At 44.3% G+C, this 12,315-nt stretch overlaps 1 protein-coding gene across 25 annotated transcripts in view; it reads left to right on the top strand.

Annotated features, from left to right (window-relative positions):
• RIMBP2 (RIMS binding protein 2) overlaps positions 1-12,315 on the top strand; it is a 1,046,283-nt gene that overhangs the window by 536,327 nt on the left and 497,641 nt on the right. For 23 of the 25 annotated variants that reach the window (XM_063964621.1, XM_063964623.1, XM_063964618.1 and 20 more), the window contains one exon: positions 84-224. The exons of the other annotated variants lie outside the window; for them this stretch is intronic. In XM_063964621.1, the coding sequence (XP_063820691.1) occupies positions 84-224 (141 nt within the window). The remainder of the gene's footprint in view (positions 1-83; positions 225-12,315) is intronic. 25 annotated transcript variants of the gene reach the window in all.

Here is a 12,315-nt window from a genome sequence, read left to right as displayed (position 1 = left end):
ATATAACATGTTGAGAAGTTGTAATTAAGCATTTGTTTTTATAGATTGTTACATCTAGACCTTTTTGTTCCTTTTTCCATCAGTTCAGAAATGATCTCCAGTGTCTGCCGCCATCTGTGCAGCCCAGAACATACAGCCAGATCCATCTCCTAGAGCACAATTCTCGCTCCTTTAAATCTGATGTCACTTCGGTATCTCAAGATAAAGTGCGGTGGAGCTTTCTAGTAAGTTTCATTATAAATTCCTTTTGGCAAACTGTGATGTTTGTTTTCTCTCTGAATTTATGATTATGAATTTACCTTTAGCTGTTTGGGCGACTCACGGCTGCTCAGCTCATGGGGGTGCCTTGTTCTGAGTTCCAGTGTGTTTCTACAAGAGCTGTGCATAGCTGTCATTATGATTGCTTCATTCTCTACATTAGTCCATCTTAGATGTCCCATGCTGTAGACACTGCTATCGGCCAGTTAGTGATAATGCAACTTACTTTTCATTACACTTCAGTGAAAAGTGACATACTGTACCACTGAGATTGATGAATAAAACCTACATAATGTACTGTATGCAGCTGTAAATTATAGTGATATACATTCCAGGTAATAAAGCAGTAAACAATAATCCTTCTATCAGATTATACTGACACTGCAATTCAGCAGCTGGAGGTACGTGGTTTAGATGATGCGTGTCACCACAAATTACACGCACCCAGACCACCCATTTCACAGGGGAGGAGGCAAGGACCTGGGAGACTGCTCCACTTTCTCAGCGGGCTGGGAGAGCTTCCTGAATTTGGGAGTTTCCCAGTAGGCAAATATAATTACTGTGCAGTTCGTCAGTATTAGAACTCAGAGACGCTGTCAGGGTCCTTTAGGAACAAATGTTTTGAAACCATTACCTTCCGTAGACGTGGGGAAATATATTAAACACTTTTTTAAGAACGTAGAAGTGACCAAGTGAAGCAGTTGTCTATACTAACCAATTAGCTTCTAGCTAGCCTTTATCAGAGGCGTCACTGATTGCGGTGACACCTGGGGTGGGAGGATACATTATGTGTGCAGCGGCAAAAAAGGGGCATGGCCCAGCTGGAAAGGGGGATGACCTCTTCTACAGGGGGCGTAGCCTTACGGCCCAGACTCCCGTTTCTTCACTTCGGGAGTCCTGGAGATGTGGGCTGCCCTCCCGTGGACCAGTGCTGGATCCTGCATAGTGACAGGAGCAGGGTGATGCATGTAATGTCACAGTGCAGCAGACTGCTCCTGTCACTGAAGTCATCACTTTGTGACGCCAGTGCTTTTACATATATTCTATAAAATTATAGGTAGAAGCTGATTGGTTCATATGGGTAACTTCGCTTGTCCACTTGTTTCTTTAGATGATTTGATACATTTCCCCCATAAGATCTATTTGTCAGTGATGTATTGCTGGCTGATATGGCTGGTATCATATAATTGTAGTTTTCATGTCCTGCCTTATGTCCCAACATTTTGATTATTGCTGACTGGTCCACACTAATAATGTTAAAGGTTCTATAGGAGCAACATGTAAACTAATTATGTTTACATTGAATAATCTTCATGTCTAAATGAGGTAAGTATACATGGAACAGTAGGCACTTGATCCTCAGGAATACGGGGACCGGATTGAAAGTCGACAGTAACTAGGTCGACAATGTCTAGGTCGACCACTATTGGTCGACAGTAACTAGGTCGACAGGGTGTCTAGGTCGACATGGGCTTTAGGTCGACATGTTCTAGGTCGACAGGTCAAAAGGTCGACATGAGTTTTTCACAATTTTTTTTTTTTTTTTAACCTTTTCATACTTAACGATCCACGTGGACTACGATTCGAACGGTAATCTGTGCCGAGCGAAGCACTAACTGGGGTTCCCCATCACTCTACGAAGAAAACACACCAAAATAACAGTAAAAACTCATGTCGACCTTTTGACCTGTCGACCTAGAACATGTCGACCTAAAGACCCTGTCGACCTAGACACCCTGTCGACCTAGTTACTGTCGACCAATAGTGGTCGACCTAGACATTGTCGACCTAGTTACTGTCGACTTTCAGTACGACACCCCAGGAATACATGCCGCTATTTCATGCAAGACTCTGACCTGTAGTTTTCAGCCCTGGTGAATAGAGATGAACCTACAGGAAGGACTCATCTCACATTGCCATGACGCCTACATTACAATAACACAGAATCTCTGTCTCCAGACCAGGAGCATTGTTATTTCTCTGTCATCAATCTGCTATGTACATATGGGAGTGCCAGTTCCTCTCACCTCTTAGTTACTTAGTGATGCTGGCGAGTACCACTGACCACAGATGCAGATAGACAGGCACAGGCTGGAACTGATAAACAGGGAACAGAAACATGAGTGCAGTCTGTTGTGAAATACATTCAGATAAGAGACATTTTATGCCTCTACTGCAAAGTGGATTTCACCCAATCACTGCCTTAAATGAAGATACACAGCATAGCAACCTCTGTATTTTGGAAACATGTAATATCCACTGAAATAAATTAATATCAGTAAATACGCATACATCTCTGGTATACAGAGGTTCTACACTGCAGCCCTTTCCTATGCATAAACAATAACTTTAGTATTACAGTATGATTAAGCAGCTGTCATGTCCTTAGGGCTCTTTCACATGTACATCTAAATTCAGATTTAGGCTAAAATAAACTGTAAATAAACACGTTAAGTACTGCATGTGTTAATGGGCCTGATTCCTGTTTGTAAGGAAAGCAAGTAACTTTCTTGCCATGGGGATCAAATACATTTCTATTTTTTTCTGTGCACGGTAGCCCACCAATGTTAAGGGGGGTACACACGGAGCGATGTTCACTTAATTCCAAGCAATCTAACTAGATTGCTTAGAAATGAGCTGAACATGGCTCCATGTGTAGGGGTGCCGGCGACAGCGATGCGTGGTCCCACTTGTCACTATCGCCGGTGCTAGATTGTCCTGCATGCAGGCACAATCTAGCAGGTCGCTCATTTCACCACTGGGTGAAATGAGCGGCCCCCATGTCCGTCCCCCCCTCGCTCAGCACTTCGCGCTGTGCTGAGCAGGGGGAGAGGTGTGCTGAGCGGTCTGTGCTAGACCGCGCAGTACACAGCTCTGGGGAAATCTCCCCTTCTACCAAACACTGGAAAATGGACAAAACCTGTCCTAAGACTTGCAGAGAAATCATCTTCATCCTTCTCCAACAGAGTCAACATCCGCTTTGAAAGTTCACATCGAGTTTGCTTGTAAAATGGGGTCAGCAAGCGGGGAAGACATCGTGATGACATGGTAGACAAGTGCAGTTGATATGCATAATCTTACACACACTGCCATAATGAAGACCAACGTCTTTCATGATCACTTTGATGGTTAGTCATATGCTTCGTTGACATGAGCCTCCACTTTCTTCACTGTGTCAAAATGATCCATAATCGAGGTTCATCTGAGAGGGACATGTGACCAGTTTCAAAGTTCCATTTCCACCTGTCATGTGATGATTGACATACATTAACGGCCTCCATTTCATCATGGATTTGGTGGGCGCTGTTCACCCTTCAAATGGAGGAACATAAAAACACTGCGGGTTTCAGTTTTGTCCATCATACAGGTTACTAACATCTACAAGCCCCAGAAACTAAACAATATGACATAAGTAGCTGTGTGTTACAACATCATGCACATAGGGATCAATGATTATGTTGATCAAATTATATCTGGATAGCTCTATAACTTCCCGGTGATCATTAAAGCTTTATGATACCCCCTCGTATATAGAGTGATATGCATATTTTTGTTAGAGATGAGCGCCTGAAATTTTTCGGGTTTTGTGTTTTGGTTTTGGGTTCGGTTCCGCGGCCGTGTTTTGGGTTCGAACGCGTTTTGGCAAAACCTCACCGAATTTTTTTTGTCGGATTCGGGTGTGTTTTGGATTCGGGTGTTTTTTTCAAAAAACCCTAAAAAACAGCTTAAATCATAGAATTTGGGGGTCATTTTGATCCCAAAGTATTATTAACCTCAATAACCATAATTTCCACTCATTTTCAGTCTATTCTGAACACCTCACAATATTATTTTTAGTCCTAAAATTTGCACCGAGGTCGCTGGATGACTAAGCTCAGCGACCCAAGTGGCCGACACAAACACCTGGCCCATCTAGGAGTGGCACTGCAGTGTCACGCAGGATGGCCCTTCCAAAAAACACCCCCCAAACAGCACATGACGCAAAGAAAAAAAGAGGCGCAATGAGGTCGCTGTGTGACTAAGCTAAGCGACCCTAGTGGCCGACACAAACACCTGGCCCATCTAGGAGTGGCACTGCAGTGTCACGCAGGATGTCCCTTCCAAAAAACCCTCCCCAAACAGCACATGACGCAAAGAAAAAAAGAGGCGCAATGAGGTAGCTGTGTGAGTAAGATTAGCGACCCTAGTGGCCGACACAAACACCGGGCCCATCTAGGAGTGGCACTGCAGTGTCACGCAGGATGTCCCTTCCAAAAAACCCTCCCCAAACAGCACATGACGCAAAGAAAAAAAGAGGCGCAATGAGGTAGCTGTGTGAGTAAGATTAGCGACCCTAGTGGCCGACACAAACACCGGGCCCATCTAGGAGTGGCACTGCAGTGTCACGCAGGATGTCCCTTCCAAAAAACCCTCCCCAAACAGCACATGACGCGAAGAAAAAAAGAGGCGCAATGAGGTAGCTGACTGTGTGAGTAAGATTAGCGACCCTAGTGGCCGACACAAACACCGGGCCCATCTAGGAGTGGCACTGCAGTGTCACGCAGGATGTCCCTTCCAAAAAAACCCTCCCCAATCAGCACATGATGCAAAGAAAAAGAAAAGAAAAAAGAGGTGCAAGATGGAATTGTCCTTGGGCCCTCCCACCCACCCTTATGTTGTATAAACAAAACAGGACATGCACACTTTAACCAACCCATCATTTCAGTGACAGGGTCTGCCACACGACTGTGACTGATATGACGGGTTGGTTTGGACCCCCCCCAAAAAAGAAGCAATTAATCTCTCCTTGCACAAACTGGCTCTACAGAGGCAAGATGTCCACCTCATCTTCACCCTCCGATATATCACCGTGTACATCCCCCTCCTCACAGATTATCAATTCGTCCCCACTGGAATCCACCATCTCAGCTCCCTGTGTACTTTGTGGAGGCAATTGCTGCTGGTCAATGTCTCCGCAGAGGAATTGATTATAATTAATTTTAATGAACATCATCTTCTCCACATTTTCTGGATGTAACCTCGTACGCCGATTGCTGACAAGGTGAGCGGCGGCACTAAACACTCTTTCGGAGTACACACTTGTGGGAGGGCAACTTAGGTAGAATAAAGCCAGTTTGTGCAATGGCCTCCAAATTGCCTCTTTTTCCTGCCAGTATAAGTACGGACTGTGTGACGTGCCTACTTGGATGCGGTCACTCATATAATCCTCCACCATTCTATCAATGTTGAGAGAGTCATATGCAGTGACAGTAGACGACATGTCCGTAATCGTTGTCAGGTCCTTCAGTCCGGACCAGATGTCAGCATCAGCAGTCGCTCCAGACTGCCCTGCATCACCGCCAGCGGGTGGGCTCGGAATTCTGAGCCTTTTCCTCGCACCCCCAGTTGCGGGAGAATGTGAAGGAGGAGATGTTGACAGGTCGCGTTCCGCTTGACTTGACAATTTTGTCACCAGCAGGTCTTTCAACCCCAGCAGACCTGTGTCTGCCGGAAAGAGAGATCCAAGGTAGGCTTTAAATCTAGGATCGAGCACGGTGGCCAAAATGTAGTGCTCTGATTTCAACAGATTGACCACCCGTGAATCCTTGTTAAGCGAATTAAGGGCTGCATCCACAAGTCCCACATGCCTAGCGGAATCGCTCCCTTTTAGCTCCTTCTTCAATGCCTCCAGCTTCTTCTGCAAAAGCCTGATGAGGGGAATGACCTGACTCAGGCTGGCAGTGTCTGAACTGACTTCACGTGTGGCAAGTTCAAAGGGCATCAGAACCTTGCACAACGTTGAAATCATTCTCCACTGCACTTGAGACAGGTGCATTCCACCTACTATATCGTGCTCAATTGTATAGGCTTGAATGGCCTTTTGCTGCTCCTCCAACCTCTGAAGCATATAGAGGGTTGAATTCCACCTCGTTACCACTTCTTGCTTCAGATGATGGCAGGGCAGGTTCAGTAGTTTTTGGTGGTGCTCCAGTTTTCTGTACGTGGTGCCTGTACGCCGAAAGTGTCCCGCAATTCTTCTGGCCACCGACAGCATCTCTTGCACGCCCCTGTCGTTTTTTTAAAAATTCTGCACCACCAAATTCAAGGTATGTGCAAAACATGGGACGTGCTGGAATTTGCCCATATTTAATGCACACACAATATTGCTGGCGTTGTCCGATGCCACAAATCCACAGGAGAGTCCAATTGGGGTAAGCCATTCCGCGATGATCTTCCTCAGTTGCCGTAAGAGGTTTTCAGCTGTGTGCGTATTCTGGAAAGCGGTGATACAAAGCGTAGCCTGCCTAGGAAAGAGTTGGCGTTTGCGAGATGCTGCTACTGGTGCCGCCGCTGCTGTTCTTGCGGCGGGAGTCCATACATCTACCCAGTGGGCTGTCACAGTCATATAGTCCTGACCCTGCCCTGCTCCACTTGTCCACATGTCCGTGGTTAAGTGGACATTGGGTACAACTGCATTTTTTAGGAGACTGGTGAGTCTTTTTCTGACGTCCGTGTACATTCTCGGTATCGCCTGCCTAGAGAAGTGGAACCTAGATGGTATTTGGTAACGGGGGCACACTGCCTCAATAAATTGTCTAGTTCCCTGTGAACTAACGGCGGATACCGGACGCACGTCTAACACCAACATAGTTGTCAAGGACTCAGTTATCCGCTTTGCAGTAGGATGACTGCTGTGATATTTCATCTTCCTCGCAAAGGACTGTTGAACAGTCAATTGCTTACTGGAAGTAGTACAAGTGGGCTTACGACTTCCCCTCTGGGATGACCATCGACTCCCAGCGGCAACAACAGCAGCGCCAGCAGCAGTAGGCGTTACACGCAAGGATGCATCGGAGGAATCCCAGGCAGGAGAGGACTCGTCAGACTTGCCAGTGACATGGCCTGCAGGACTATTGGCATTCCTGGGGAAGGAGGAAATTGACACTGAGGGAGTTGGTGGGGTGGTTTGCGTGAGCTTGGTTACAAGAGGAAGGGATTTACTGGTCAGTGGACTGCTTCCGCTGTCACCCAAAGTTTTTGAACTTGTCACTGACTTATTATGAATGCGCTGCAGGTGACGTATAAGGGAGGATGTTCAGAGGTGGTTAACGTCCTTACCCCTACTTATTACAGCTTGACAAAGGGAACACACGGCTTGACACCTGTTGTCCGCATTTCTGGTGAAATACCTCCACACCGAAGAGCTGATTTTTTTGGTATTTTCACCTGGCATGTCAATGGCCATATTCCTCCCACGGACAACAGGTGTCTCCCCGGGTGCCTGACTTAAACAAACCACCTCACCATCAGAATCCTCCTGGTCAATTTCCTCCCCAGCGCCAGCAACACCCATATCCTCCTCATCCTGGTGTACTTCAACACTGACATCTTCAATCTGACTATCAGGAACTGGACTGCGGGTGCTCCTTCCAGCACTTGCAGGGGGCGTGCAAATGGTGGAAGGCGCATGCTCTTCACGTCCAGTGTTGGGAAGGTCAGGCATCGCAACCGACACAATTGGACTCTCCTTGTGGATTTGGGATTTCAAAGAACGCACAGTTCTTTGCGGTGCTTTTGCCAGCTTGAGTCTTTTCAGTTTTCTAGCGAGAGGCTGAGTGCTTCCATCCTCATGTGAAGCTGAACCACTAGCCATGAACATAGGCCAGGGCCTCAGCCGTTCCTTGCCACTCCGTGTGGTAAATGGCATATTGGCAAGTTTACGCTTCTCCTCCGACAATTTTATTTTAGGTTTTGGAGTCCTTTTTTTACTGATATTTGGTGTTTTGGTTTTGACATGCTCTGTACTATGCCATTGGGCATCGGCCTTGGCAGACGACGTTGCTGGCATTTCATCGTCTCGGCCATGACTAGTGGCAGCAGCTTCAGCACGAGGTGGAAGTGGATCTTGATCTTTCCCTAATTTTGGAACCTCAACATTTTTGTTCTCCATATTTTAATAGGCACAACTAAAAGGCACCTCAGGTAAACAATGGAGATGGATGGATTGGATACTAGTATACAATTATGGACGGGCTGCCGAGTGCCGACACAGAGGTAGCCACAGCCGTGAACTACCGCACTGTACTGTGTCTGCTGCTAATATATAGACTGGTTGATAAAGAGATAGTATACTCGTAACTAGTATGTATGTATAAAGAAAGAAAAAAAAAACACGGTTAGGTGGTATATACAATTATGGACGGGCTGCCGAGTGCCGACACAGAGGTAGCCACAGCCGTGAACTACCGCACTGTACTGTGTCTGCTGCTAATATATAGACTGGTTGATAAAGAGATAGTATACTCGTAACTAGTATGTATGTATAAAGAAAGAAAAAAAAACCACGGTTAGGTGGTATATACAATTATGGACGGGCTGCCGAGTGCCGACACAGAGGTAGCCACAGCCGTGAACTACCGCACTGTACTGTGTCTGCTGCTAATATATAGACTGGTTGATAAAGAGATAGTATACTCGTAACTAGTATGTATGTATAAAGAAAGAAAAAAAAACCACCGTTAGGTGGTATATACAATTATGGACGGGCTGCCGAGTGCCGACACAGAGGTAGCCACAGCCGTGAACTACCGCACTGTACTGTGTCTGCTGCTAATATATAGACTGGTTGATAAAGAGATAGTATACTCGTAACTAGTATGTATGTATAAAGAAAGGAAAAAAAAACCACGGTTAGGTGGTATATACAATTATGGACGGGCTGCCGAGTGCCGACACAGAGGTAGCCACAGCCGTGAACTACCGCACTGTACTGTGTCTGCTGCTAATATATAGACTGGTTGATAAAGAGATAGTATACTCGTAACTAGTATGTATGTATAAAGAAAGAAAAAAAAACCACGGTTAGGTGGTATATACAATTATGGACGGGCTGCCGAGTGCCGACACAGAGGTAGCCACAGCCGTGAACTACCGCACTGTACTGTGTCTGCTGCTAATATATAGACTGGTTGATAAAGAGATAGTATACTACTAATATTATATACTGGTGGTCAGGTCACTGGTCACTAGTCACACTGGCAGTGGCACTCCTGCAGCAAAAGTGTGCACTGTTTAATTTTAATATAATATTATGTACTCCTGGCTCCTGCTATAACCTATAACTGGCACTGCAGTAGTGCTCCCCAGTCTCCCCCACAATTATAAGCTGTGTGAGCTGAGCAGTCAGACAGATATATAATATATATAGATGATGCAGCACACTGGCCTGAGCCTGAGCAGTGCACACAGATATGGTATGTGACTGACTGAGTCACTGTGTGTATCGCTTTTTTCAGGCAGAGAACGGATATATTAAATAAACTGCACTGTGTGTCTGGTGGTCACTCACTATATAATATATTATGTACTCTTGGCTCCTGCTATAACCTATAACTGGCACTGCAGTAGTGCTCCCCAGTCTCCCCCACAATTATAAGCTGTGTGAGCTGAGCAGTCAGACAGATATATATAATATTATATATAGATAGATAATAGATGATGCAGCACACTGGCCTGAGCCTGAGCAGTGCACACAGATATGGTATGTGACTGAGTCACTGTGTGCTGTGTATCGCTTTTTTCAGGCAGAGAACGGATTATAAATAAAAGTGGTGGTCACTGGTCACTATCAGCAAAACTCTGCACTGTACACTACTGAGTACTCCTAATGCTCCCCAAAATTAGTAAATCAAGTGTCTCTCTAATCTATTCTAATTCTAAACGGAGAGGACGCCAGCCACGTCCTCTCCCTATCAATCTCAATGCACGTGTGAAAATGGCGGCGACGCGCGGCTCCTTATATAGAATCCGAGTCTCGCGATAGAATCCGAGCCTCGCGAGAATCCGACAGCGTCATGATGACGTTCGGGCGCGCTCGGGTTAACCGAGCAAGGCGGGAAGATCCGAGTCGCTCGGACCCGTGAAAAAAAACATGAAGTTCTGGCGGGTTCGGATTCAGAGAAACCGAACCCGCTCATCTCTAATTTTTGTATTGCAAAATGGCAACTGTCCAAATCCTACTTTTACAAGGAACCTCCTTAAATACCCCGTGTTTTACATTACATCACTACAAGAGATATGCATACAGCCTAATGATTCACAATGCGCAGATTTACAAACTGACATGGTTATGATTTTAGTACAAATATCTCTGTACACGTTGCTTTACTATTGGGTGGTTCATAGTTAAATGCTTGTTTATAGTGAAAGTTTAGAAAAAAACATTTAAATATGTTGCAGATCAACATAAAGATTTCCCATATAGATTAATCAGACCTATTTTTATTAAGAGCAACAAAGATGCAGACTGTGTTGTCAAGAGAAAGAAGGGTTGACTATTGTCACAGAATGTCTTATGAAAACTGCAATAATGTGGACATGTATATTTTATTTTTTTATGGACACGTTTATGCACAAATGGCGCTTACTTATTTACTTAATGCATATGTACAGTCTACTTATATGGACTGTACTTGTAAAATCAAACTAATTTGATTTCAGCCTCGAAACCATAAGACAAATGTGATTGATGGCATCTCCTAAACACCTTGGGGGAAAAAATGAAAACACGTTCTTTTGCAGTGAGAGAGAGTTTCTGCAGCCTAACCCCAAACCAGCAGCCTAAAAATAACCCTCCCTGCAGCCTTACCTCCAGGGAGGTGCCTAAACTTAACCCCCACTGCCTAACCATAACTCCATCCCTCCCTCCCGCACTTACCTTTCACTTACCGGCAGTATCTCGTTCGGGAACCCTTTAGAGTTCAGGCCAACTGTCATTACATGCCAACATGATGACATAATTTGTATCAACAGTCAATTTTATTATATAGCTATGTGGAGTTGTTGGATGGAGGACATTATGTTCAGTCATCCGTATTTTTTAAGATCTCTCACTATTGAAATGCTTTGAAACAACTATATAGCAACAGATAGATTTTGTTTTGTGCTACAGTATACACTTTTATGTGTTACAGAATTTTCCAATTAAATTAATCCCACAAGCAAGTAGTCAGACCGTGAATGCAAATTAAACTATGAAAATTCAGCTGTTTTTATACATTTTTGATGTTCACCACTTTAAAATTTGTTTTTTTCTAATGATCACAATTGCAGTAAACTTTCCGACTGAATGAATTTTTCAGTGAAACAGGCCGCATTACAGGGTTCAGGAAGTTGTGTAAACATAATCTTTGGGTTATGTGGATTGACTATTCTCAACTGCATTTGTAGTACACATTTTGTTGAATTTACAGTCTATAAATAGAGCTGGAATTATAGTGTAGTATCAGTTCATTTAACTTACATGTTAGGGTATGATAATGGGAAAGTCCAGGCAGGAAAAACATAATAGGAGAATTCCAGGCAGGAGAAAAATCATAAAAGGGAAATTCTGGGTAGGATGAAAAATGATAGGAGGAATTTTGAGTGGAACAAAAATGATAGATGATTCCGCGCAGAGCACTCAAGGCTAAAAAGAGTAGGACAATATATATGTTGATATCCAGGTGAAACTGTGCATTGGCAGGCACCAACATTTTGTGGACAATGCTTCTTTATCCCCATGGGCCATTGTCTCCGCTGTGTTTAGCGGGTTATGGAACCCTCGGAAGCAAGGCGACCCAGCATTGCTGGACCCCTCACATGCAGTCCCCTTAATGGTCTCATTCCCTGTACACTGCGGTGAATAGATGCTTTGCCTGCAATTGTGAGAACATGCCCTCCTGGACTTGAGGCCACACCTCTTAATTTCGGGTGTGCACGCGGCTGTCCCTCTTCACTCCCAGACAAAGTTGGGAAGTATGTGGATAAGAATATCATAAACATATCACCTTTATCTACAATAAACACAAATTCTTCGCAATAATTAGAAATTAGTCTTCGGTATGCAGAACCAGAAATATATCAGATGTTCCCATCAAATTCTTTACATATATATATTTTATATATTTATATACAGAGTATGTGTGTGTGTGTGTGTGTGTGTGTGTATGTGTATATATGTATATATATATATATATATATATATATATATATATATATATATATATATATATATAGATATATATATAGATAGATAGA

This window comes from Pseudophryne corroboree, chromosome 1, assembly GCF_028390025.1.
Source record: "Pseudophryne corroboree isolate aPseCor3 chromosome 1, aPseCor3.hap2, whole genome shotgun sequence".
Taxonomy (NCBI): domain Eukaryota; kingdom Metazoa; phylum Chordata; class Amphibia; order Anura; family Myobatrachidae; genus Pseudophryne; species Pseudophryne corroboree.
Note: the sequence above shows the minus strand (reverse complement) of the source record. Positions and strands in the feature narration are given on the sequence as shown.